The 26,995-nt window shown below is 43.9% G+C and overlaps 1 protein-coding gene across 1 annotated transcript in view; it reads right to left on the reverse strand.

Moving 5' to 3' along the window:
- LOC118395557 (teneurin-3-like) overlaps window positions 1-26,995 on the reverse strand; it is a 797,463-nt gene that overhangs the window by 39,556 nt on the left and 730,912 nt on the right. Inside the window, 3 exon segments of the mRNA XM_052464676.1 lie at window positions 729-961; window positions 5,485-5,505; window positions 7,969-8,218. Coding sequence (XP_052320636.1) covers window positions 729-961; window positions 5,485-5,505; window positions 7,969-8,218 — 504 coding nt within the window.

A 26,995-nucleotide genomic window follows, 5' to 3' on the forward strand; every position in this document is an offset into this window, starting at 1 on the left:
TGTGTGTGTGTGTGTGTGTGTGTGTGTGTGTGTGTGTGTGTGTGTGTGTGTGTGTGTGTGTGTGTGTGTGTGTGTGAGAGAGAGAGAGAGAGATAATGTGTGTATGTGTGTCTCTCCATTAAAGTCCAGACTAAAAGCTTGTGCCTGCCAAAATCTCCCAGCTACTGCTCAGCCACCTCTCACCTCATTATCGCCGGTGTGTGTGTGTGTGATAGTCATACCTGTGGGTTACAGACAGGTTTTATGGGGGCTGGCTGGTGCGGCGGGACAGACAGACTGACAGATTGTATGAAGCAGAGTGTTGGAGGCCATACTAAGCGATGCTAGAGTCCAACAGTATGTGGGAAGTTTCTGTCAGTCTGAGTCTGTGTGGTTGTGTTCTAATGCCATGGTAGCATAATGGTAGCATAATGGAAGTATAATGGGGACGGAAGCTTGCAGGGGAAGAGTGCCTTTAACCAAGGGTTGGTCTGTTTTTCTCTACAGGGAACTGTGCATGAATTATATTACCAGACCATATAATATGTGTGTGTGTGTGTGTGTGTGTGTGTGTGTGTGTGTGTGTGTGTGTGTGTGTGTGTGTGTGTCTGTGCGTTTTTGTTGGTGTCTGCATCAATGTCCTGTGGAGTTGTGTGTTTCTCTGTGAATGTATTATGTCAATCATTTTGTCTGTACCAATTTTCACCAATTGTGGCAGTGTGTGTGTGTTTATTCCTCTGTCACCCTACCTTTGGGTCCCATGAGGAGGGCCTCTGTGGCCTTGCCCCCGTCCCCGCAGCGTGCCTCGTCGAAGGGGGGACACTGCTCCCCGGTACCCGCCACCACCTCTCCGTTCTGGATCAGCTCCTTGGTGCCCGTCAGGACCTTGGGACGGTAGATACGGCGGGAGTTGGTGTCAGACACGTACAGCTGCCCCGTAACCGGATCCGTCGCCAGGTAGTACCGGTGGGCCGGGTTGTTGCTACGGAAACCAAAGTGGAGGAAGAGGCGACAGTTAGGGACAGTGAAATAGTGACCCCACAGAACTCACACTACAACTTGACATCCACACTTCACATAAAGATACCGAACCACCCGACAAGGAAATTAAACAAATGAACACAAAAGGACACTGAAAATGACAGAGGGGATCAGGCTGCTGCATTCGTGTTGTGAAAGACCAGAGGGAGGATGAGAGGGCAGCGTCCATTTTGTGCCTGTGGCACATCATACTAGAGGTGTTAGAGGAGGGGGCACACGGTTCCACAGTGGCATATGGCCTCAGCCGGGGTGAACCTAACGCGATGCGACTGCCGATCACTATCGTCTGACGCGCTCCTAATGATGCCCAGTAACCTGTCACATTCGCTCCATCATCGCCTGCTTGGTGAGCTGGGCGCCGGCGGTTGTCATAGGGGTTGATGAAAGTCAACAACTGATCAACAGGCGTCAATTAAGACGGCTTAAAATAGGGGGAAGGACCCAGACACCTCACGCCAAGGACAGGCTGGCTGTTTCTAATGACACACTCATCACCAGAGAGACCGAGAGATACAGAGAGAGACACGGTATATAAACATAATATGACATTTGTAATGTCTTTATTCTTTTGGAACTTCTGTGAGTGTAATGTTTACTGTTCAATTTTTGTTGTTAATTTCACTTTTGTTTACTATCTATTTCACTTACTTTGGCAATGTAAACATTTGTTTCCCATGCCAATAAAGCCCTTTGAATTGAAAATTAAATTGAGAGAGAGCAATATGTCTGGTTTATCCAGGGAAAAAATGTGCACTTCAGGCTTCAGCCCAGGGGATCCAAGATAAACAGAATAATATATATATATATATATATTTACATTGGAGGAAGGTCTACTTTTGGAGCATTTGACTGTCTTTCACCTTGCTCTCACTGACACTCCTCGTGTCCACTTCACTTGCAGGTAAAAGTAGACAGGAAAACATTCTGGGAAGTGGCGAACGCAGAGGCTTTGAATATGAATCTGACGTCAGCGATTCCTCAGTCAGAGCGAGAACGGTTACGAAAGAGTGTCGCTTCGGGGGAGGAGTAAAACATCAGGGAGACAGACACCCCCACTCCTCCATATTGAGGTGAATCTTTACATTTCTTTAACAAATATGACACGAGGCAGGTGTTTCTTTGTTGCTGAGGGATAAAGACAAGGAGGATTTACACAGAGGCAAACACAGATAATAAGAAGCTGCACCTCAAAAGACAAACAACATTGAATGATATAAAATGTATGTGTTAATGTGTGTGTGTTTTTGGATACTCCTTCAGTTTACAAAGCTTGGCGGACAGGGGGCAATAACACTAGTCTTAACAACCCTCCCAAACGGAGCGAGACGTCTGTGTGTCTGTCTGTACCGTGTGTGTGTGTGTCTGTCTGTACCGTGTGTGTGTGTGTCTGTCTGTACCGTGTGTGTGTGTCTGTCTGTACCGTGTGTGTGTGTGTCTGTCTGTACCGTGTGTGTGTGTCTGTCTGTACCGTGTGTGTGTCTGTCTGTACCGTGTGTGTGTCTGTCTGTACCGTGTGTGTGTGTGTCTGTCTGTACCGTGTGTGTGTGTGTGTGTGTCTGTCTGTACCGTGTGTGTGTGTGTGTCTGTCTGTACCGTGTGTGTGTGTGTGTGTGTCTGTGTGTGTGTGTGTCTGTGTGTGTGTGTGTGTGTGTGTGTGTGTGTGTGTCTGTCTGTACCGTGTGTGTGTCTGTCTGTACCGTGTGTGTGTGTGTGTCTGTCTGTACCGTGTGTGTGTGTGTCTGTCTGTACCGTGTGTGTGTGTGTGTGTGTGTGTGTGTGTGTGTCTGTCTGTACCATGTGTGTGTGTCTGTCTGTACCGTGTGTGTGTGTGTCTGTCTGTACCGTGTGTGTGTGTGTCTGACACTAAAGGAGTCTCTATGATGCATTAGGACGCCTCACAAATGAATGGCCCCAAATGTAACATTATTATTGTTACCCTGAAGTATTGAGGAATGAAGGATGTGGGGCGTGTGTGTTGGTGTGTGGGTGTGTGTGTGGGGGGGTGTGGGTGTGGGGTGACAGGGTAGCCTAGTGGTTAGAGCGTTGGACTATGTAACCGGAAGGTTGTAAGTTCAAACTCCCGAGCTGACATGGTACAAAACTGACGTTCTGCCTCTGAACAGGCAGTTAACCCACTGTTCCTTGGCCGTCATTGAAAATAAGAATTTGTTCTTAACTGACTTGCCTGGTTAAATAAAGATTTTTATGAGAAAAGTTTTTTAAAGGAGTGGGCTGGGGATGTGTTTCTATTTTCACCATTACTGAAACTATATTCCCAGGCCCAGTTATTCCCCATGGCTACATTATCATCATGAAGGAATGTTCTTCATCTCCTCTGATCATTTTCCAGATATCCCACTCCTTTTTATAGTTAGGAACACAGAGAGCACCTCTCCTCTTCTCTCTCCTCTGAGCACCACCATAGTTCCTCCTCTCCTCTTCTCTCTCCTCCGAACAGCACCAGTACCTCCTCTCCCCTACTGAACAGCACCATAGTTCCCACTCTCCTCTTCTCTCTCCTCCGAACAGCACCAGTTCCTCCTCTCCCCTACTGAACAGCACCATAGTTCCCACTCTCCTCTTCTCTCTCCTCCGAACAGCACCAGTTCCTCCTCTCCCCTACTGAACAGCACCATAGTTCCCACTCTCCTCTCTCCTCTTCTCTCTCCTCTGAACAGCACCATAGTTCCCACTCTCCTCTTCTCTCTCCTCTTCTCTCTCCTCTTCTCTCTCCTCTTCTCTCTCCTCTTCTCTCTCCTCTGAACAGCACCATAGTTCCCGCTCTCCTCTCCTCTGAACAACACAATAGTTCCTCCTCTCCTCTCTCCTCTGAACAGCACCATAGTTCCCGCTCTCCTCTCCTCTGAACAGCACCATAGTTCCTCCTCTCCTCTCTCCTCTGAACAGCACCATAGTTCCTCCTCTCCGCTTCTCTCTCCTCTGAACAGAACCATAGTTGCCCCTCTCCTCTGAACAGCACAATAGTTCCTCCTCTCCTCTCTCCTCTGAACAGCACCATAGTTCCCCCTCTCCTCTGAACAGCACAATAGTTCCTCCTCTCCTCTCTCCTCTGAACAGCACCATAGTTCCTCCTCTCCTCCCTCCTCTGAACAGCACCATAGTTCCTCCTCTCCTCTCTCCTCTGAACAGCACCATAGTTCCTCCTCTCCTCTCTCCTCTGAACAGCACCATAGTTCCTCCTCTCCTCTCTCCTCTGAACAGCACCATAGTTCCTCCTCTCCTCCCTCCTCTGAACAGCACCATAGTTCCTCCGCTCCTCCCTCCTCTGAACAGCACCATAGTTCCCCCTCTCCTCTGAACAGCACAATAGTTCCTCCTCTCCTCTCTCCTCTGAACAGCACCATAGTTCCTCCTCTCCTCCCTCCTCTGAACAGCACCATAGTTCCTCCTCTCCTCCCTCCTCTGAACAGCACCATAGTTCCTCCTCTCCGCTTCTCTCTCCTCTGAACAGCACCATAGTTGCCCCTCTCCTCTCCTCTGAACAGCACCATAGTTCCCCCTCTCCTCTGAACAACACAATAGTTCCTCCTCTCCTCTCTCCTCTGAACAGCACCATAGTTCCTCCTCTCCTCTCTCCTCTGAACAGCACCATAGTTCCTCCTCTCCGCTTCTCTCTCCTCTGAACAGCACCATAGTTGCCCCTCTCCTCTCCTCTGAACAGCACAATAGTTTCCCCTCTCCTCTCCTCTGAACAGCACCATAGTTCCTCCTCTCCTCCCTCCTCTGAACAGCACCATAGTTCCTCCTCTCCGCTTCTCTCTCCTCTGAACAGCACCATAGTTGCCCCTCTCCTCTCCTCTGAACAGCACCATAGTTCCCCCTCTCCTCTGAACAACACAATAGTTCCTCCTCTCCTCTCCTCTCCTCTGAACAGCACCATAGTTCCTCCTCTCCTCCCTCCTCTGAACAACACAATAGTTCCTCCTCTCCTCCCTCCTCTGAACAGCACCATAGTTCCTCCTCTCCTCCCTCCTCTGAACAGCACCATAGTTCCTCCTCTCCTCCCTCCTCTGAACAGCACCATAGTTCCTCCTCTCCTCTCCATTTAGACTTGACCCTGGGTCTTGTCCTCACTCCAGTTGATTCAAAGGGCCCCAATCGTACAATACAGAACTCAAAACCCTTCAAAATGCTGTTGTTGTTAGTTAGCGGTTTTATAAAAGTGTTAAGTTGTCTTTTACAATGTTCTTCAAAAATGACTAGGGGGTTCTGGATGGTTCCAGCGGGTTTGTAGGTAGATAAAGGAGTCCGATTCGCTGAGAGCTGATGTCGGCCAATCCGCTAGAATGATTCTGAAATCCCTCCAAAGCCTTTATGTAAAGAGAGCGACTGTATTCTATGGACGAGCTGCCACTAGGGTTTACACAGGGGACAGAGAGAGAGAGAGGGAAACAAGACTGGTATGGATCTGTGGTACATGGTTATATTGTTACTGAGGCTTACCTATGTCTGAAATCTTTATTTCTTAGAGGAGCAGAAGCAGAAGGGAACAAGAAAGAGAGAAAAAAGAGAGAGATAACAGAAGAGTGTTGATTAGTCAGGATGGAGAACACACAGAAAGAGAGAGATAACAGAAGAGTGTTGGTTAGTCAGGATGGAGAACATACAGAAAGAGAGAGATAACAGAAGAGTGTTGATTAGTCAGGATGGAGAACACACAGAAAGAGAGAGATAACAGAAGAGTGTTTATTAGTCAGGATGGAGAACACACAGAAAGAGAGAGATAACAGAAGAGTGTTTATTAGTCAGGATGGAGAACACACAGAAAGAGAGAGAGAACATAAGTGTTTATTAGTCAGGATGGAGAACACACAGAAAGAGAGAGATAACAGAAGAGTGTTTATTAGTCAGGATGGAGAACACACAGAAAGAGAGAGAGAACATAAGTGTTTATTAGTCAGGATGGAGAACACACAGAAAGAGAGAGATATCAGAAGAGTGTTTATTCGTCAGGATGGAGAACACAAAGAAAGAGAGAGATAACAGAAGAGTGTTTATTAGTCAGGATGGAGAACATACAGAAAGAGAGAGATAACAGAAGAGTGTTTATTAGTCAGGATGGAGAACATACAGAAAGAGAGAGTTAACAGAAGAGTGTTGATTAGTCAGGATGGAGAACACACAGAAAGAGAGAGATAACAGAAGAGCGTTGATTAGTCAGGATGGAGAATACACAGAAAGAGAGAGATAACAGAAGAGTGTTGGTTAGTCAGGATGGAGAACACACACACACTCACACACAGAGCTGTACACAAATACACATTAACATACAGTACATATATACAGTCAGAGCGTTAGACCCCCCCCTCCCCACAAACACACAGCCGTCACAGTTGTTGAGCAGTGGCAGCTCTAAGCAGCAGTCCCCCCCACAAATACACATTAACATACAGTACATATATACAGTCAGAGCGTTAGACCCCCCCCTCCCCACAAACACACAGCCGTCACAGTTGTTGAGCAGTGGCAGCTCTAAGCAGCAGTTTCCCCCCTCCTGTCACAAGTCTTAACCAGAGAGAAGGAAACCATGAATGATTCACCTGGGAACTAGCGTTAGTGTTCCACACTTGTGCTCCAGGGTAACAGGCTCATAATGGCCTATTGATTGTGTTCCAGACAATGAAGAGGCAGGGCCTAAACCACAGCGTTAGCACCTCCGGTGACTAGCCAGGAGGCTGGTATTACTGTATATGCCAAGGCTGCGGAGTGACTTTTCATTTATAATACACATGTGCACAAGCACGCGCGCACACACACACACACATTTTTTCGAATTAGTAAATTTCATTTACAGGACTGGGCATTATCCACCATGCCAATAATGAAATTGAGTTAAGCCTGGGTACATTACTGTGAGAGAGAGAGAGAGAGAGAAGAGAGAAGAGAGAAGAGAGAAGAGAGAAGAGAGAGAAGAGAGAAGAGAGAGAGAGAGAGAGAGAGAGAGTGTGAGAGAGCGAGAGAGAAAGAGTGCGTGAGAGAGAGAGACAAAGAGTGCGTGAGAGAGAGAGAGACAAAGAGTGCGTGAGAGAGAGAGAGAGAAAGTGTGTGTGAGAGAGAGAGAGAAAAAGAGAGAGAGAGAGAGAGAGAGAGAGAGAGAAAGTGTGAGAGAGAGAGAGAGAGAGAGAGAGAGAGAGAGAGAGAGAGAGAGAGAGAGAGAGAGAGAGAGAGAGAGAGAGAGAGAGAGAGAGAGAGAGAGAGAGAGAGAGAGAGAGAGAGAGAGAGAGAGAGAGAGAGAGAGCACTAGTGTTGTACTTCTGTACATGATCATATGTACTATTGTTATTATTCATCATCCTCATTGCATTGTACTGTATTTACTGAAATGCTGTAGCCTACCACTATACTGCTTTGGCAATATCAACAAACTGTATTTCACGCCAATAAAGTCTCAATTTGAATTTGAATTAGAGAGAGATTGAGAGAGACAATGGATATATTTCCTCAGGGGAAAATGTGAGAAGGTAATTTATGAGCAGTGAGTGTTCATAACAGGGCTAAAATGTCCTACAGACCAGGTTAGAGGAGAGGCTGTGTGTGTGTGTGTGTGTGTGTGTGTGTGTGTGTGTGTGTGTGTGTGTGTGTGTGTGTGTGTGCCTTGCATAACATCTCTGTATCCCATCATTGTAAATGGCCAGATACCACTGACCACACTCCACATGTAGTGAGTGTGAAATTGCATTTTTTACTGAAACAAATCAATGTGTGTGTATGTTCAAACCATCCACCCACACCCACCCACCCACCCCCACCCTCCCTCCCACCCTCCCTCCCTCCCTCCCTCCCTCCCTCCCTCCCTCCCTCCCTCCCTCCCTCCCTCCCTCCCCTCCCTCCCTCCCTCCCTCCCTCCCTCCCTCCCTCCCTCCCTCCCTCAGACTAAAAGAAAAGTACAACAAATAGGCTGTTTTCCCCCCCTCTCTCCATCCTTACCTGAGCTCCATGACACTAGTGACGTTCCCAGAGGGGAAGATGCGTCTGATATAGTTGAAGTCCCCGACGAAGAGGCTCCCGTCGGCGCCACAGGCCAGCGCCACGGGGGCCAGCAGCTTGTTGCCCTCCGCCTGGCCGTTACAGCTGGGGCACGAGATGCTGCGGCGCCGGCCGTTACCCATAATACTGCTGATCACTGGGGGCTGCTGGGAGATGAACACGTTCTCCCCGTTGCCCTTGTACAGGATGCCTGGATGGGGGGAGAGGGAGGGGTAGGAAGGGTGGGAGATTAGTTTAGTTGCTGTGTCAAAGTCGTGTGTCATTGTGATGAGTGGAAGATTGCCGAAAATTAAGCAAATTGCTGTTGTTGGATAAAGCTTATACACGTAGCCTTTTGTACGTTTGTGTAATTTCTGAACTTCCATGTTGGTCAAGGTGTTGGAAAATGTTTTACAGTCTTGTTATGAACTTTGTAGGTTGGCCAAAAATTACAAAAATGGAGGTGGCGCATATTTAAACTGCAAAGTATTATCACATAACATCTTATATGTGGAGGGAATATGATTTGGGTTGTTGCAAACGTGGCTGAGGGATCAACGTAACACTCTGAATGGCTTGTAGTGCCCAAGAGTTTCACTTGACCAGATGATCACCACAGGAAAATCAAAGAGTTACAAACTCTCTTCACTCTCTCTTTCATAGAACAAATTCAGGCCAATGTTGTTTTTCATTTTTAACTCAACACCACTTCCTGTTAATCCTCCTCCCAAGGCTAACCAGCTTTGCAGCCAGGAAATAAACACTCAATGCTTTAAAATTAGACCCCAAAAAATAATATTCACGCTTCTCGCAGAATTAAACGCCGCACGCAGGCACACACACACACACACACACACACACACACACACACACACACACACACACACACACACACACACACACACACACACACACACACACACACACACACACACACACACACACACACACACACACACACACACACACACACACACACACACACACACACACAGCATTAGCATTTCACCAAAAATGTGTAATTAATACAGGCTTTGAATATTGTATTTCTCAGATGATTTTCACCTCTGTGAGAATGTGATCTGAAGGAAATGTAGCAGGGTTTAAGTGGGTTGATACCACAGCTGCTCCTGTTGTCATGATTACAGGCTTTTGATCATTGGAATGTTCATTTACGTGGTGCTGGGACCGAGGGCAGGTTTTTATCTGGTAATGGTGGTCGTTTGGAATTGATAAATGGTGTTAGCGCAGGTGTATGGTGCTGGGGGATTTAGGGCTGGGGTGATGAGGGTGTTATTGGTGTGGGGCACCCTGGGTAGGTGTTGCCTGAGCTTGCACCTCTCTCTCATTCAATTCAAAGGGCCTTATTGGCATGGGAATCACACAGTATGTTTCCATGGCCAAAGCAAGTAAAATAGATATTCTCTCTCTCGTTCTCTCAAAGGGTTCCATAGGAACACACAGGGAGATGGAGAGATGCATGTGTGTGTCACCACACATTTAAGAACACGACGCCTCCCCCACCAGTAACACACAACTGGGTGCTGATTTGAAAAAACAGTTTAAAGACAAAGGGAGTTAAATGGGATCAGCCATATGTGTAGTTTTCAAAGCAACAAATATGTCAAAACCATCTGCACCTAGTATAAAGTGCAGTACTTCAAAACACTGCTTCTGTCAATAAATACAGACCAGGTTATATACAATTATATATATACAATTTAAATAACCTGGTTTATATACAACCAGGTTATATACAATTATCTGTATATAAAAACTAAAAAGATACAAATACTTTCTTAATTTCTAGATAAAAAAGAAAGATGTGATAATCTAAATCATTACTTTTGCAGCTAACAATAAAAATTGCGGACAATTAAAATAATAATTACAGCTACTTGATTGTCTGCATATTCATAGAGACTTAACTATGATATATGATAAATATGATAAAGTATGATAAAGTAATAACACTCTTAGCAATGTGATAAAACACTACATACAAAATTATAACATTGTTCATATTGTTCTGATTACTAGCTATACTTATTGTAATACTTATGATAATAATAATGATTAAATAATATTAGATTTATTCAATTCATCATTATTTAAAAAATGACATTAAATACTTTTAAATCATGCTATAATATTGTATATAATATATACTATTACATTATATTTACAACCTAAATAATATTATAATAATTACTAAGTAACAGTATCATTAGTTTTATCATCATCCGTATCAATAGCTTCCTCAACAATGTATCAACAATGTATTTATCTTTGTGAATACACAACTGCTCTCATTATCATCAATTATTCCCCTCAGCCAGTAAAGGAAATAGCTACCAAATCAATTCAATTGCAGAGTGTTAATCAATCATTCTATTCTCTCAGGTCTGGTGCCTTGACATTGTCCCTGTCTCAACTTCCTTTCTGCTCCATATACTTAGTGCATGAATTGGGCCAGTAATGGGCACCTCAAATGTATTACTGAATATTCGGTCTAAAATATCAACCCTGGTATAGTCAAATTAAAATGAGTGCTGGCACCTAAAATTATTTTTGGCAGCTTTTTCTTTCCACTAAAAGCACTGAATATACTATAGAAATTAAATGAACACGATTTAAATGTTTTGGGAATATTGTGGGGATATATGGGGATGTTTTGGGAATATATGGGGATGTTTTGGGAATATAGAGGGGATATATGGGGATGTTTTGGGAATATTGTGGGGATATATGGGGATGTTTTGGGAATATATGGGGATGTTTTGGGAATATAGAGGGGATATATGGGGATGTTTTGGGAATATAGAGGGGATATATGGGGATGTTTTGGGAATATATGGGGATGTTTTGGGAATATAGAGGGGATATATGGAGATGTTTTGGGAATATAGAGGGGATATATGGGGATGTTTTGGGAATATAGAGGGGATATATGGGGATGTTTTGGGAATATAGAGGGGATATATGGGGACGTTTTGGGAATATAGAGGGGATATATGGAGATGTTTTGGGAATATAGAGGGGATATATGGGGATGTTTTGGGAATATATGGGGATGTTTTGGGAATATAGAGGGGATATATGGGGATGTTTTGGGATGTTTTGATGGAATATATAGATGGGGATTTTGGGAATATAGAGGGATATATGGAGATGTTTTGGGAATATAGAGGGGATATATGTTTTGGGAATATTGTTTTGGGGAAATATATGGGGATGTTTTGGGAATATAGGGGATATATGGGGATGTTTTGAGGGGATATATGGGGATGTTTTGGGAATTGGGAATATATGGGGATGTTTTGGGAATATATGGGGATGTTTTATAGGGGATATATGTTTTGGGAATATTGTAGGGATATATGGGGCTGTTTTGGAAATATATGGGGATATATGGGGATGTTTTGGGAATATAGGGGGGATATATGGGGATGTTTTGGGAATATAGAGGGGATATATGGGGATGTTTTGGGAATATAGAGGGGATATATGGGGATGTTTTGGGAATATTGTGGGGATATATGGGTCTGTTTTGGGAATATTGTGGGGATATAAAGGAATGTTGTTATACTAAGCTCCCCCCAGGATGTACGGAGCTTACCTCTGTGCTCTGCCATGCCCTGTCTCCTGAGGGACATTGGAACAAACACACACCCTGTACCACTACCCACAGGCCCTGGCCCACTCTGCCCACCCCTGCCCAGAGACTGGCAATGATTGGCTAGAGCATGACAGGAACCGTTTCTGATTGGCTGTGGGGCATCCATGGTAAGCTGAATGAGAGATAGATAGAATGAGAGATAGAGAGAGACGGGAAGAGAAAGTGGCCGAGGGTGCTGCTGTGTGGATTTTGGGTTGTGTGATGTAGCCAGTGGGGTTGTGTTTTCAGTTTGATCCAAAACACTGGGGTTTAATATCAGGCCTGAGGATATGGTGATGGAGGGGAGAGGGCTTGGGCGGCACACGTGGTTTTCTGGTAATCGCTTGGCTAATAACAACAGGAACTAATGCTAGAGGCAGTGTGTCAGTTCATTGGGTAGCCTACAGCTAGGGGGTAGTTTTAGGCTTTAGAAAAAAAAATATATAAGCCTAGTGGTCTGATAAGTACAAAATAAAGAACAAGTTTTACAACATGCAGTCTTGTTTTGACTTTGTTACTTTCCTCAGTTTCTTATGATCAGCACCGCTTCACCATAACAGGGTGCTGCTGATGAGGCCTAACAGTGGATCAAACAGACTGGACCTGTCCATCAACTCACAGGGGGTGTTTTATCTGTGCTGGAGCGAGGTGTGGTGTGTGCATGTACGAGGCAACAAGGTGTGGAGTAGAGGGGGAGAGCGGGCGGAGAGAGAGGGAGAGGAGAAGCCTTTGATCTTTATTTCATGGCTCTGGTTGGATCAAGGACACTGGGAGAGCGAGACCAGGGTCGGAGGGAATCACGGACGGCAAACGGACGCCGTTTAAAGATGGTGGCGCAGCCGTGTAGTGGCGTGGCCGAGTGTTATGAAATAGAATAACGAATTCCTTCCTGACGGAGGGAAAACGTGAGTCTATGCACAGACAACAAACATGAAAGTATATAAAGTACATGGACACAGTGTACAATACACCGACGTAATGTACACATTCAAACACCTACTTTAAGTTCATCAAGGTATTGCTGCATATAGAAATTAATTTCTTATTTTATGTAGCAGTTGATATACAAAACATTAAGGACACCTGCTCATTCCATTAAAATAGACTGACCAGGTGAATCCTGTCACTTGTTAAATCCACTTCAATCAGTGTCGAGGAAGGGGAGGAGACAGGTTAAAGAATGATTTTTACGCCTTGAGACAACTGAGACATGGATTGTGTATGTGTGTCATTCAGAGGGTGAATGGGCAAGACAAAATATTGAAGTGCCTTTGAACGGGGTATTGTAGTAGGTGTCAGGCGCTCCGGTTTACGTCAAGAACTGGTTATATTTTTGTTCAGTATAGCTTTAAAAACAATCTTTCAAGTGCTTGCCAGTGGAGAGAAATGGAGAGAGAATGAAGAAAGAGAGAGAGAGAGAGAGAGAGAGAGAGATGAGGGATGTATGTATGGTTGGGTAGGTCATTTGGGTCATTCAGAAATAACAACAACTCCCAAAACTGCTGTCATCTTCAGAGCTCGCAATTACGCCTCAACCACAGCCTCCGTCAAAACTTCATGTTATTATTTCCACTTCCTCCCGACCGCCCGGCCAAACCACACCAGCCTCGTCCCTCCTTTCTCATTCCTCTTTTTCTCTCTCGTTCTTTAGTACGTTTAGCAGAACTCAGAGGACAGAAAGACAGAGAGAGAGAGAGAGAGAGAGAGAGAGAGAGAGAGAGAGAGAGAGAGAGAGAGAGAGAGAGAGAGAGAGAGAGAGAGAGAGAGAGAGAGAGAGAGAGAGAGAGAGAGAGAGAGAGAGAGAGAGAAAGGAAGGAAGGAAGGGGGTGGATAGAACCTGTACTCTCACAGAGAACTACTAGAAGCAGCGTCACCAAAGTTATTCCACTGGGAACCAAAAGGCAGTGCAAACAGGACCAAGTCTTGGTGTAGTTATTTTGGATGGAGAGGGGGAAGAGATGAAGAGTGGGATGGATGGAGGAGAAGAGAGGAGGAAAAAGGGGGGCTTTTGCTTCAAAGAAAGTACTTCAAAGGATGGCGTCACGCTGTGTGCCTTAAATTATTCACGTCGGGCAACATGTTGGAATTCTGCGCAGCCGCTTTGCCACTTGCTAGGTTTATTAACCGCCAGCCCGAACCCCTGACCAACTGTATCCAAGCACCGAACCCCCAGCTGAACCCCCTAAATCTCAAGTAGCTAGTTAGCCTAGCGCCCCCTGATCACCAGGCGCTTTCATCGATTAGCTGATTGAGCGGAGTTAGCGGTTAGCGATAGCAGTAGCGGCTGTGATGGATCCTGCTGAGTGGAGCTGGCGTTAGCTATAGCAGAGCGGGTGGCTCAGCGCCGTGCCTGTTTGAAAGGCTGATATGATTGGGCGATTGGGGCTGTGGAGTGGTCTGGATAGTGTGTGTGTGTGTGTGTGTGCTGGAGTAGCCTAACAAAGACGGATTGGGGCTGAGAAAGCACACACTGTATATTAATACAGGTAGCAATCCCCACCTGCTGCATACATATGGTTTCATCTCCTCTGAGAGATGTTCTGTAGGAGTTGAACTCCTATAGCAGAGGAATTGGGAACATGGGCTGTGTCCCTAATGGACATGAATAGTAACTCCTCCCTTAGGAACCACGGACACGGTCACATTAGTGTAACAATGCAATAGGTCTGTATGGGGTATTACAACATCAGGGTAACAAGGGGTTAATATAATCCTCGGGTTCTGCCTGAATGCATGCATTATGAACGAGTGTGTGTGTTTGTGAGCGAACGAGTAGAGACGATAAAATATGCTTGTACACATTTTCCATGATTGAGACGGAGAGAAAGCGAGAGGATAACCGTCTTGGGGTGTGTCAGAGAAAATCAGCATAATGCGCTGTAATGGAGATTAGACCTGGAACCCGGCCCGCTCTAAATATCTACAATACGTAAGCTGACATCAGAGTTCAACGGAAGATCCTAACATCAGTGTTTTGGGTTGATTGTAAATGTAAATATAAAATGATTTGGGGAAGTATTATTTTCCTGAAGACTGCAGTGTATTGTCCATGATGTCTATGTGTATGACGTATTTGAATAATAATGACCATTATTAAGAGAAATGTCTATCCTCACTAGAGTTCTATTCTATTCTGATTCTATTCCATGTCCAGCCATGGCTCTTTGTGGTGCTGACTGTGACATTGACCTTGAAGCCCTTCTGTTGAGCCGTTAACACTAGAACAGCCAAGACGTTCAATCTGGCCATTTTCAATTTTGGAATATCAATAACTTCCTTTCAATTAAAAACCTCAAACCCACCTTTTCCTAAATATGTGTATTTTAAACTCTAGCAATATTTTGAGATAAATATAATAAAATAAAACAAGTTTTGAGGCATTTCATCCTCAAAGCGCCACTTGGGTCAAAATGACTGTACGCTTACTTAACATTAGCATAGCCTGGCCTCGACCAGTAGCCTATCAATAGCCTGGCCTCGACCAGCAGCCTATCAATAGCCTGGCCTCGACCAGCAGCCTATCAATAGCCTGGCCTCGACCAGCAGCCTATCAATAGCCTGGCCTCGACCAGCAGCCTATCAATAGCCTGGCCTCGACCAGCAGCCTATCAATAGCCTGGCCTCGACCAGCAGCCTATCAATAGCCTGGCCTCGACCAGTAGCCTATCAATAGCCTGGCCTCGACCAGTAGCCTATCAATAGACTGGCCTCGACCAGTAGCCTATCAATAGCCTGGCCTCGACCAGTAGCCTATCAATAGCCTGGCCTCGACCAGTAGCCTATCAATAGCCTGGCCTCGACCAGTAGCCTATCAATAGCCTGGCCTCGACCAGTAGCCTATCAATAGCCTGGCCTCGACCAGTAGCCTATCAATAGCCTGGCCTCGACCAGCAGCCTATCAATAGCCTGGCCTCGACCAGTAGCCTATCAATAGCCTGGCCTCGACCAGTAGCCTATCAATAGCCTGTCCTCGACCAGTAGCCTATCAATAGCCTGGCCTCGACCAGTAGCCTATCAATAGCCTGTCCTCGACCAGTAGCCTATCAATAGCCTGGCCTCAACCAGTAACCTATCAATAGCCTGTCCTCAACCAGTAACCTATCAATAGACACTAATAAATAAATCCATGTAATATAAACAATCACAAGGAAATACAATCATATTTAGTTTAGGAAGGTCATAAAAAAACATTATACAATACAATGTATTTAAAAGAATAGAATAGCATGTTTTGAGTTGTAATTATCTGTGCTTTTAGTAGGCTATGGCTGCTAATGATGCCAATGAAATCAACGTGCTAGTTTAGCAGACATCACGGGCCCTACCACAGTCAACACACATATATTTCAGAGTAAGAATATAATGGAAGATTACAAAAATAGCCCAAATGGCTTTTGCTGATTGTCACCAGGACTCAATGAGTAACGCAAGCATGTGGAGCTGCAGTTATTCAGTATTTTGAAAGAGAGACCATCTGCACAATTTGCAGAGTTGTTTGGCGAGAATAGCTTCATTAGAAACCTTGGAATCTGCTGTTTCTGATAGGGTCTAGGAATTTGAACTTCTGGCCTGCATGGAACTCTGTAGGCTGATTTGGTCATCTCTGTTCCCTTCTTTGTCAATGCAATTTATCATATTTTCACCCAACAGACTATTGTCAATTTAGTATTGTCTTTAGGCCACATCTATTGTTATATGTGTGAAATTAGTTTTCAATATAGTTCAGGTGTAGTTTGGATGGGCCAGCTAAGCTGTTGTCTTGCAGTCAGAAAATACACTATCATCTTATTTTAGTTTTTAGTCTATGCGATTCTGACTAATCAATACATTTTTAAAGGTTACGTTTGGTGGCCTGAGGTTTCTGATGACCTATTTGAATGCTATAAATGCATTAATTTAGCAATTTATTATGGAATAGTCACACCAATTTAAATATCAACGGTCAGAATGATGGTCACAAGGGTACATGTAGGAAATGGGATGGGTGGCCTATTTCCTGTTTTCACACACACGTGTACGCAAGCACGCACACACACACACACACACATGCACACACATACCTCCCACTCTCAGGTGGAATTTCTGCCCTAGTCACCCTTCACCACTATATTCCTCTCTAGCGGGAAAGCATTAGGTGCATGTGTGTGTGTGTGTGTGTGTGTGTGTGTGTGTGTGTGTGTGTGTGTGTGTGTGTGTGTGTGTGTGTGTGTGTGTGTGTGTGTGTGTGTGTGCGTGTGTGTTTGTATGTGCGTGCGTGCGTACACACCACCTCTCCTTTTGGGACTCTGGTGTGTGAGGGGAAATCAACAATAACAAATGAACAGGGTCCTGGGTAGGAAAACGACTCAATCAGTTAGGCCCTGGACTGACCTACCAGGGAAAACACTACTGTGGCCAGGTGCTGTGTGTTGCACTGTATGTGTGCGTTTGTGTGTGTAGATCGAGAATTCTTCCTTTCTATTGATTTCATTGAAATAAACTCCAACCCATGTGTGTTTTAGCGTGTGTAACAGCGTGGAACAAAATGCGTGTGGTTATTTTACAATCCGGTACAGTGCCGGTGAATAGTCATTAACCAAAATCTAAATCTATAAGAGCTTAATCTAGGTAATTGTTATAAGAGCTTAATCTAGGTAATTGTTATAAGAGCTTAATCTAGGTAATTGTTATAAGAGCTTAATCTAGGTAATTGTTATAAGAGCTTAATCTAGGTAATGGTTATAATAGCTTAATCTAGGTAATGGTTATAATAGCTTAATCTAGGTAATGGTTATAATAGCTTAATCTAGGTAATGGTTATAAGAGCTTAATCTAGGTAATGGTTATAAGAGCTTAATCTAGGTAATGGTTATAATAGCTTAATCTAGGTAATGGTTATAATAGCTTAATCTAGGTAATGGTTATAATAGCTTAATCTAGGTAATGGTTATAAGAGCTTAATCTAGGTAATTGTTATAAGAGCTTAATCTAGGTAATGGTTATAATAGCTTAATCTAGGTAATGGTTATAATAGCTTAATCTAGGTAATTGTTATAAGAGCTTAATCTAGGTAATGGTTATAAGAGCTTAATCTAGGTAATGGTTATAATAGCTTAATCTAGGTAATGGTTATAATAGCTTAATCTAGGTAATGGTTATAAGAGCTTAATCTAGGTAATGGTTATAATAGCTTAATCTAGGTAATGGTTATAATCTAGGTAATGGTTATAAGAGCTTAATCTAGGTAATCTAGGTAATGGTTATAAATCTAGGTAATGGTTATAATAGCTTAATCTAGGTAATGGTTATAATAGCTTAATCTAGGTAATGGTTATAAGAGCTTAATCTAGGTAATGTAAAGAGCTTAATCTAGGTAATGGTTATGGTAATATAATAGCTTAATCTAGGTAATGGTTATATTAGCTTAATCTAGGTAATGGTTATATAATAGCTTAATCTAGGTAATGGTTATAATAGCTAATCTAGGTAATGTTATAAGAGCTTAATCTAGGTAATTGGTTATAATAGCTTAATCTAGGTAATGGTTATAATAGCTTAATCTAGGTAATGGTTAATAGCTAAATGGTTATAAGAGCTTAATCTAGGTAATGGTTATAAGAGCTTAATCTAGGTAATGGTTATAATAGCTTAATCTAGGTAATGGTTATAATAGCTTAATCTAGGTAATGGTTATAAGAGCTTAATCTAGGTAATGGTTATAAGAGCTTAATCTAGGTAATGGTTATAATAGCTTAATCTAGGTAATGGTTATAATAGCTTAATCTAGGTAATGGTTATAAGAGCTTAATCTAGGTAATGGTTATAATAGCTTAATCTAGGTAATGGTTATAATAGCTTAATCTAGGTAATGGTTATAATAGCTTAATCTAGGTAATGGTTATAAGAGCTTAATCTAGGTAATGGTTATAATAGCTTAATCTAGGTAATGGTTATAAGAGCTTAATCTAGGTAATGGTTATAATAGCTTAATCTAGGTAATGGTTATAAGAGCTTAATCTAGGTCATGTTTATAATAGCTTAATCTAGGTAATGGTTATAATAGCTTAATCTAGGTAATGGTTATAATAGCTTAATCTAGGTAATGGTTATAAGAGCTTAATCTAGGTAATAGTTATAAGAGCTTAATCTAGGTAATGGTTCTAAGAGCTTAATCTAGGTAATGGTTATAATAGCTTAATCTATGTAATGGTTATAAGAACTTAATCTAGGTAATGGTTATAAGAGCTTAATCTAGGTAATGGTTATAAGAGCTTAATCTAGGTCATGGTTATAATAGCTTAATCTAGGTAATGGTTATAATAGTTTAATCTAGGTAATGGTTATAAGAGCTTAATCTAGGTAATGGTTATAAGAGCTTAATCTAGGGCATGGTTATAATAGTTTAATCTAGGTAATGGTTATAAGAGCTTAATCTAGGTAATGGTTATAATAGCTTCATCTAGGTAATGGTTATAATAGCTTAATCTAGGTAATGGTTAAAAGAGCTTAATCTAGGTAATGGTTATAAGAGCTTAATTTAGGTAATGGTTATAAGAGCTTAACCTAGGTCATGGTTATAAGAGTTTAATCTAGGTAATGGTTATAAGAGCTTAATCTAGGTAATGGTTATAATAGCTTAATCTCGGTAATGGTTATAAGAACTTAATCTAGGTAATGGTTATAAGAGCTTAATCTAGGTAATGGCTATAAGAGCTTAATCTAGGTAATGGTTATAAGAGCTTAATCTAGATAATGGCTATAAGAGCTTAATCTAGATTATGGCTATAAAAGCTTAATCTAGGTAATGGCTATACAAATTCATCTAGATGATGGCTATAAGAATTTAATCCGTCATGCCTATAAAAGATTAAGCTAGGTAATCGCTATAAAAGCTTAGTCTAGATAATGGATATAAAAACGTAATCTTGGTAATGGTTATAAGAGCTTCCCTGTGGTGCTTGCTTGGTCTCTGAAAGAGATTGACTGTCTCCAGCTCTTCTGACGTCAACACAACCAATTTTTTAGTTGGATTTCCAACTCAGAAGAATTGGAAAACAATAACAGCTCCCTAAAGTGAGACACTACATTAAATGACGTGGCCAAGGAAAGGGAGAGGGAGAGAGCGGGAGAGTTTAAAATGGGGGAATGAGAATGAGGCACCCCGGCTTCCCCAGGTGCCAAGGACTCCAGTGGGATTGTGGGTAGTGAGGCCCACCTGCTGAGCTGGCTGCTGGAGCTACAGCTTCACAGGCCTCTGAATAGGCCTGATAAGGAAAGAGAAAGAGGGGGAGAGGAGGGAGAGGAGATAAAGGGGGGGAGACAGGCCCAGAGGAAGGAGGGGGGACATCACAGGGTTTCACCACTCCAGGTTCTTCCGTCACCACATTACACACTCCCAACCAATCAGAGACGAGACGGTTGGTACGAGGATACAGGAGAATATATGTTAGTGTATATGCTATGAGAGAGAAGTTGTGTGTGTGTGTGTGTGTGTAAAACACCTGCCTCCTACTGCCTTTAGGTGGGTTATGTGTGAGAGAGTGATTTTATGTGTGAGAGAGTGATTTTATGTGTGAGAGAGTGATTTTATGTGTGAGATTTATGTGTGAGAGAGTGCTGCCAAAACACACAGGACCAGGAAAAAGGGAATGACAGAGAATGAAATATTGAGAATGAGTTTGTGTGAGAGATGTCTGGAGTCTACGGGGTGAGTTGGGTAGTAGAGTGCTTCTTTTTCCCCTGTCCATGAATGCTGTCTTTCAGATTACAGACATCACTGCTTCCCCTGAGAGACCTGTCGTGGTTGCAGATGCCGGATGGATACAATAATGGCTGCCAAACACTATGCTTATCTGGACCTGCACACCAACTAGAGAAGAGGCTGGCCAGGTAGAAGAGGGTGATAGAAAAACTAGTCAAAGAGAGAAGGGGGGTGTCAAGTTGTGAGTCCACTTAGAGAACACACTGGTGTTGTGACACAGGAAGGAAGACATCGTCGACACAGGAAGTGTTTGAGGGCCAATCAGGGCTTTGAAGCCGGCAGACAGGAAGTTGAAAGGATGGAACTGACTGACGGAGGAAAAAAGGAGTGAGAGCTGTGGCTTCATCTCGCACATCTCTCTCTCCTCCCTCTCTTTTCTCTCTCTTCTCCCTCTCTTTTCTCTTTCTTCCCCCTCTCTTTTCCTTCTTATCTCTCTCATCTCTCTCTTCTCATCTCTCTTTTCTCTCTCTCCTCCCTCTCTTTTCTCTCTCTTCTCCCTCTCTTTTCTCTTTCTTCTCCCTCTCTTTTCCTTCTCATCTCTCTCACCTCTCTCTTCTCATCTCTCTCTTTTCTCTCTCTTCTCCTCTCTCTCTCCTCTCTCTCTTTTCCCTCTCATCTCGTTCTCCTCCCTCTCATCTCCCTCTCCTCTCTCTCTTTTCCCTCTCATCTCCCTCTCCCTCTCTCTTCCCTCTCATCTCCCTCTCCTCTCTCTCTTTTCCCTCTCATCTCCCTCTCCTCTCTCCCTCTCATCTCCCTCTCCTCTCTCTCTTTTCCCTCTCATCTCCCTCTCCTCTCTCTCTTCTCCCTCTTTTCTCTCTCTTCTTCCTCCCTTTTCTCTCTCTTCTCCCTCTTTTTCCCCTCTCCTCCCTCTCTTTTCTCTCTCTTCTCCCTCTTTTTCTCCTCTCATCTCCCTCTTCTCTCTCTCCTTTCCCTCTCATCTCCCTCTCCTCTCTCTCTTTTCCCACTCATCTCTCTCTTCTCCCTCTCCTCCCTCTCTTTTCACCTCTCTCTAAACTGTTGAGCGACTGAAAGATTCCTGGATTCCTAGCGGCCTTACGTAAGAGGAGATGTCTGATAAAAGACGTGTGGTGATGATAGTCTACGAGGAGAAAGCTGTGATGTGGTCATCTATCACTTAACTGCTGTTGGCCAACACTTCTTACATGTCTATCTAGCGGGGGGTGACATAATGAATGTGTGTGTGTGTGTGTAATGTGTGTGTTATGTGTGTGTGTACATACATGTGTGATATAAACCAGAAAGCACAACAGGCTCTGATTCAGATATCACTGCAGAAGGAGAAATACTAGAAGCTGCTCGCATTTGAAATAAATCGATGCGTATAAATGCATCTTTCAAGGAAATAAATATCTGGACATCAATCTCACAGTGAGAGGGATCTGTTAGTCAGTGTGTTTGATCTGGGTGTGTAGTGCAGTGGCACACACGAGACCCTCACACACACACACACATCGCTGCTGTGAGGGCTCAAGTTCTCGGCTAGTGAAAGCCCTGGGGATTTAGAGAGAGGGATGACTGGTAATTTGATGGATGTGGTGACAGATAGAGGACATTAGGAAGGAGGGATGAAGGAGGGAGGGATGGAGGGAAGGAGAAGAAGGGTAGTGTGTCCGCTGCCATTGTACTGTGATATATGACACACTTCCTGTGGCCAGGGGAAGAAGACAGAGACTAACAACGACAAGGCTGTCATTACAACCACATAAACAACAGTATAGTTAAAAACACTATAACCACATGGAGGAAAACAAAATGTATTCTACAAGAACCAATATCACTCCCTAAAAACACAACCTTATGGAACAATCCTTGGATAACCTTTCAGAATTCACAGATAAATTGGTCCACATGGAAATCTAAAGGCAGATGAGCCGTATATTACTTGGTAACAGGATTTATTTCCATGACAGAATTCAAAAGTAATTTTGGACTGACCAATGTAGATTGTTCCAAATACATGCAACTTAAAAGTTACATATCACCAAAACAACTTTGTTGTTGCAGCCTTTTTGGCTCTGTAGAGCAGTAATGCAAGTCCAGTGTCCTATCTGGGTCCTAGTAGGTGGACTAAAGGACTGAAGGACAGGAACTATGTTGTGGCGGTCATTTTGGGGAAACAGAGGCAGTACAGTGTCCTGTCCTAGTAGGTGGACTGAAGGACTGATGGACAGGAACTGTGTTGTGGTGGCCATTTTGGGGCAACAGAGCAGTACAGTGTCCTGTCCTCGTAGGTGGACTGAAGGACTGAAGGACAGGAACTATGTTGTGGCGGTCATTTTGGGGAAACAGAGCAGTACAGTGTCCTGTCCTAGTAGGTGGACTGAAGGACTGATGCACAGGAACTGTGTTGTGGTGGCCATTTTGGGGCTACAAAGCAGTAATGGAGGTCCAGTGTCCTGTGAGTAGGAGGCTGTCTGAGATGCCCCAGTAATGGGGTCTGATTTCTGTGCTAGCTGATGGAGTAATGGGGTCTGATTTCTGTGCTAACTGATGGAGTAATGGGGTCTGATTTCTGTGCTAACTGATGGAGTAATGGTGTCTGATTTCTGTGCTAACTGATGGAGTAACGGGGTCTGATTTCTGTGCTAACTGATGGAGTAATGGTGGCTGATTTCTGTGCTAACTGATGGAGTAACGGGGTCTGATTTCTGTGCTAACTGATGGAGTAACGGTGTCTGATTTCTGTGCTAACTGATGGAGTAACGGGTCTGATTTCTGTGCTAACTGATGGAGTAACGGGTCTGATTTCTGTGCTAACTGATGGAGTAATGGTGTCTGATTTCTGTGCTAACTGATGGAGTAACGGGGTCTGATTTCTGTGCTAACTGATGGAGTAACGGTGTCTGATTTCTGTGCTAACTGATGGAGTAACGGGGTCTGATTTCTGTGCTAACTGATGGAGTAATGGTGTCTGATTTCTGTGCTAACTGATGGAGTAATGGGGTCTGATTTCTGTGCTAACTGATGGAGTAATGGTGGCTGATTTCTGTGCTAACTGATGGAGTAACGGGGTCTGATTTCTGTGGTAACTGATGGATTAATGGGACCAATCAAAGGGCCAGGGAGGGAGATGGAGATATGGGGTTGTATTGGGGTGGTTGGGGTAGTAGGTGTGTGTGTGTCGAGGGGGGGGGTGAGTGTGTGTATGTGCGTGTTTGGGGGTCTTGGAAAAGGAGGGAAAGTGGGATAAGGAGAGGGGTGACTAACTGGGAGGGTGGGAGAGTGGGGGTGTTGGGTCTGGGTCAAACTGCCAACTGTATGTATAGGGTGTTCATATGTGTGTGTATGCATGTGTATGTGTGTGCGTGTTTGTGTGTATGTGGGTTTGTATATGTGTGTGATCGTGGTGTATGTGCGTGTGTGTTTGTGTGTGTATATGTGTGTGTTTGTGTGTGTATATGTGTGTGTGTGTGTTTGTATGTGTGTGTGTGTGTGTGTGTGTGTTTGTATGTGTGTGTGTGTGTGAGATGAAAGACCAGCGGAATTCCTTCAGACAGCTGAGACTAAGCCGGAGAGTTGAAAGAAGGCTTAGTGTCACTAAAGAGTCGGATGACTGAAAGAGCAAGACCCCGTAACCCCCCTTTAACCCCTACACCTCCGCCCCGGCAACCTGAGCCTGTCTGACGACGATCGCCCCCGACAACCAAACAACCGGACACGTGACTGTACATTCATTAGCTGGGTGTGTGTTTTGTAGCGGGCTACAAGCATTGTGAGTTCATGTGTGTGAACCAAAGAATGAACGGAGGGGAAGCGTTTACAGCACTTAGGATTCCTTCACACTACTACATAGCCTGTATTCAATATCAGACACCTTGGTCATTCTCAGACTCCTCCTCTGCTTCCCCCTCAGCATTGTGAATATTCAGAATAATGTCTATGGCTTTGATCGCTGCAGCTAGTTACTGAAGTGACTTGCTTATGACACATTTGCAGTATTTTCTTGACAGTATTTTCTCATTCTGCTTCAGTTTGCTGAGTGCAGAATGTGAGTGACTGAATAAGAGCGTCTGCTACAGGACTGTAATGTCAAACATGTCATGTGATGGCTGACGGTTGGTCGTTGTCTAACGTTTTATAAGTCCAGGACTTCCCATAACCATGCATTCATTCTGCAGGCCTTTTGGCTCCTACTACAATAGCGACAACTATTTCCAACCTACTCTACTGTTTAAAGCAGTGGGATAATCTTTTCCATACAGTAAGTCTACAGAGAGTACCGTTATGGAAACGGTAAGTTTCCTAACTCTGTAGGTATAAACTATAAACGTGAGCTGTTATAAAGGAAAGTTCCGTTTAAACATCAGTTTAGGGTCATGGGTCACACATTAAAAAGAGTGTAGATTATAACATTTTAATGAAGCTGAAGTCATATATTCTGTACATACGGTTGCAAAATTCCTGAAACTTTAAATAAATTCCCTGCTTTTCACAAAATCCCAGTTGGGATCTTTAGGACGTCCCTACCCCATTGAAATTGAGAATGTTTAAAGTAAGGGTTCGGGATATATACGGGTTAAGGATAGGTAAGGGTTATGGTTAGGGTTAGAGTAGGGGTTAAGGTTATGGTTTAGGGCATGGACGTCCCAAGGATACCGGATAGCAAGCAGTCTCCACCACTGCAGCCTCATCTCATCTCCTGTCTCATTACTCTGGTAGATTGGGCCTTCACTAGGAACCAGCATGATCCCCTCTGTCCCTCTGTCCCTATTGACATCCAATGTGTGTGTCTGTTATAGACTCCCGCTCTGTTAAGAGTCTGTCTGGGAGGGTTTTTATGACAGGCAAATCTAGCGGACGCCCGTCCCTGTCCTGGTCTGAGCTGATCTTATCTCTCCCACTCCTGTCATGGTCGTTTGGTCGCCTCGACGACGGGGCTGATTCAATTAACACGTGTCAGTTTGAAAAGTGGACGGACGTCAAAAGGGAGGGTTGAGGATAAGGGGATGGTGTGTGTGGGTTTTGCTACACATTCACTTATGAACACATTCTGTCTTAACCGGTTTTTACCTTCTTTAAGGGCTTTAGACCTACAGTATGTGTTAGGGATACTTAACACTCTCTCCTCCCACCTCTCTCTCTACATCTTCCCCTCCATCTCTTTCCTTCCTCCCCTCTCTATCTCACCTCTCTCTCTAAATCTTCCCCTCCATCTCTTTCCTTCCTCCCCTCTCTATCTCACCCCATCTCTTCTCCCCATCCCTCTCTCTCTGCCATCTCTCCCCCTCTGTTTCTCCTGTTGAAGTGTCACTGGTCAGGGTAGAGGGTGGCATGGCTGGCATACATCACAGCTTATCTGATGTCTTGTTGATGACATGGTGTCCCGTAAAGAATCTCTCTCTCTCCCTCTCCATCAAGGTCCCTCTGTCAGATAAGTCGATGATGCTCTTCGGTTTGGATAGCAGTGTTTACATTAACATGGGCGCTAGATGAGATACATCGTCAGTCAGCCAGTCGTGGCTTACACACACACACACACACACACACACACACACACACACACACACACACACACACACACACACACACACACACACACACACACACACACACACACACACACACACACACACACACACACACTCCCCGATTCATTCCTGTCTACTGTGATGTGACTTAGTGTTTTTAAAGCTCCTCACCGTGTCTGTACGATAGATAGCACCTGTAATTGATGCGCTGTTGAGCTTCCTGTTTAACAAGCTTATGTCAGCGAATAACGATAAGCCCTGTGTAAATCTGTTGAGAAGGACCACTTAGGTAGCGTCTAAAGGTGAACAAGGCATGAATTAGAGTTACGGCTGTAGGATAGGCATTAAGCTGGAGGTAGAGGTGATGGGGGAATCTGTACGCGTGTGACGAGCAGGGGAGAAAAACTGCTCCCTCTCACTGAAGCCATGGAAGTTCAAGGCCGATCGTGGTACTGCAGGCATTATTGGCATAAAACAGGATCCTCCATTATAGTGAATGGAAAAAAAATTCAATCTTCGTGGTCAATAGTCCTGTAAATAAAACGTTTTTTCGAAAACAATCATGGTACCAATAATTGCTTCCAATACATCCGATGTATTTCCTTGAACTGATTATTTTAAAATGATAATGATAATGATAATTTAGTTGGTAATGGCAGCCTGCAGTACCGCCAGTCAGCCTTCAACTTGAGTTACTCAATGAGAGGGGGCAGCACTGAGCTAGTCTGCACCGTCACTTCCTGGAGTCGTTCTAACAGCGTATGTTATGTCTCCATGAGACGCCATCTTAACAGACTCCACTTGGCTTCAATGCGCTATTGAGTCTTCACATAGGAAAGAATATTGTCACGTGATCGATGGCTTTGTCCATTCATATGTACAGTCCTTGGTGATGAGTGTGTTTGTGTGCATGTGTGTAAATGTGAGTTTGATTGTGTGTGAGAGAGTGAGGGATAGAGAGAGAGTGTGTGTGGGGAGGTCCTGTATGTGCGTGTGAGCGTCCCCGCGCATATCTGCTTGGTGTGTGTGTGTGTGTGTGTGTGTGTGTGTGTGTGTGTGTGTGTGTGTGTGTGTGTGTGTGTGTGTGTGTGTGTGTGTGTG

The sequence above is a fragment of the Oncorhynchus keta genome, chromosome 16, assembly GCF_023373465.1.
Source record: "Oncorhynchus keta strain PuntledgeMale-10-30-2019 chromosome 16, Oket_V2, whole genome shotgun sequence".
Lineage (NCBI taxonomy): Eukaryota > Metazoa > Chordata > Actinopteri > Salmoniformes > Salmonidae > Oncorhynchus > Oncorhynchus keta.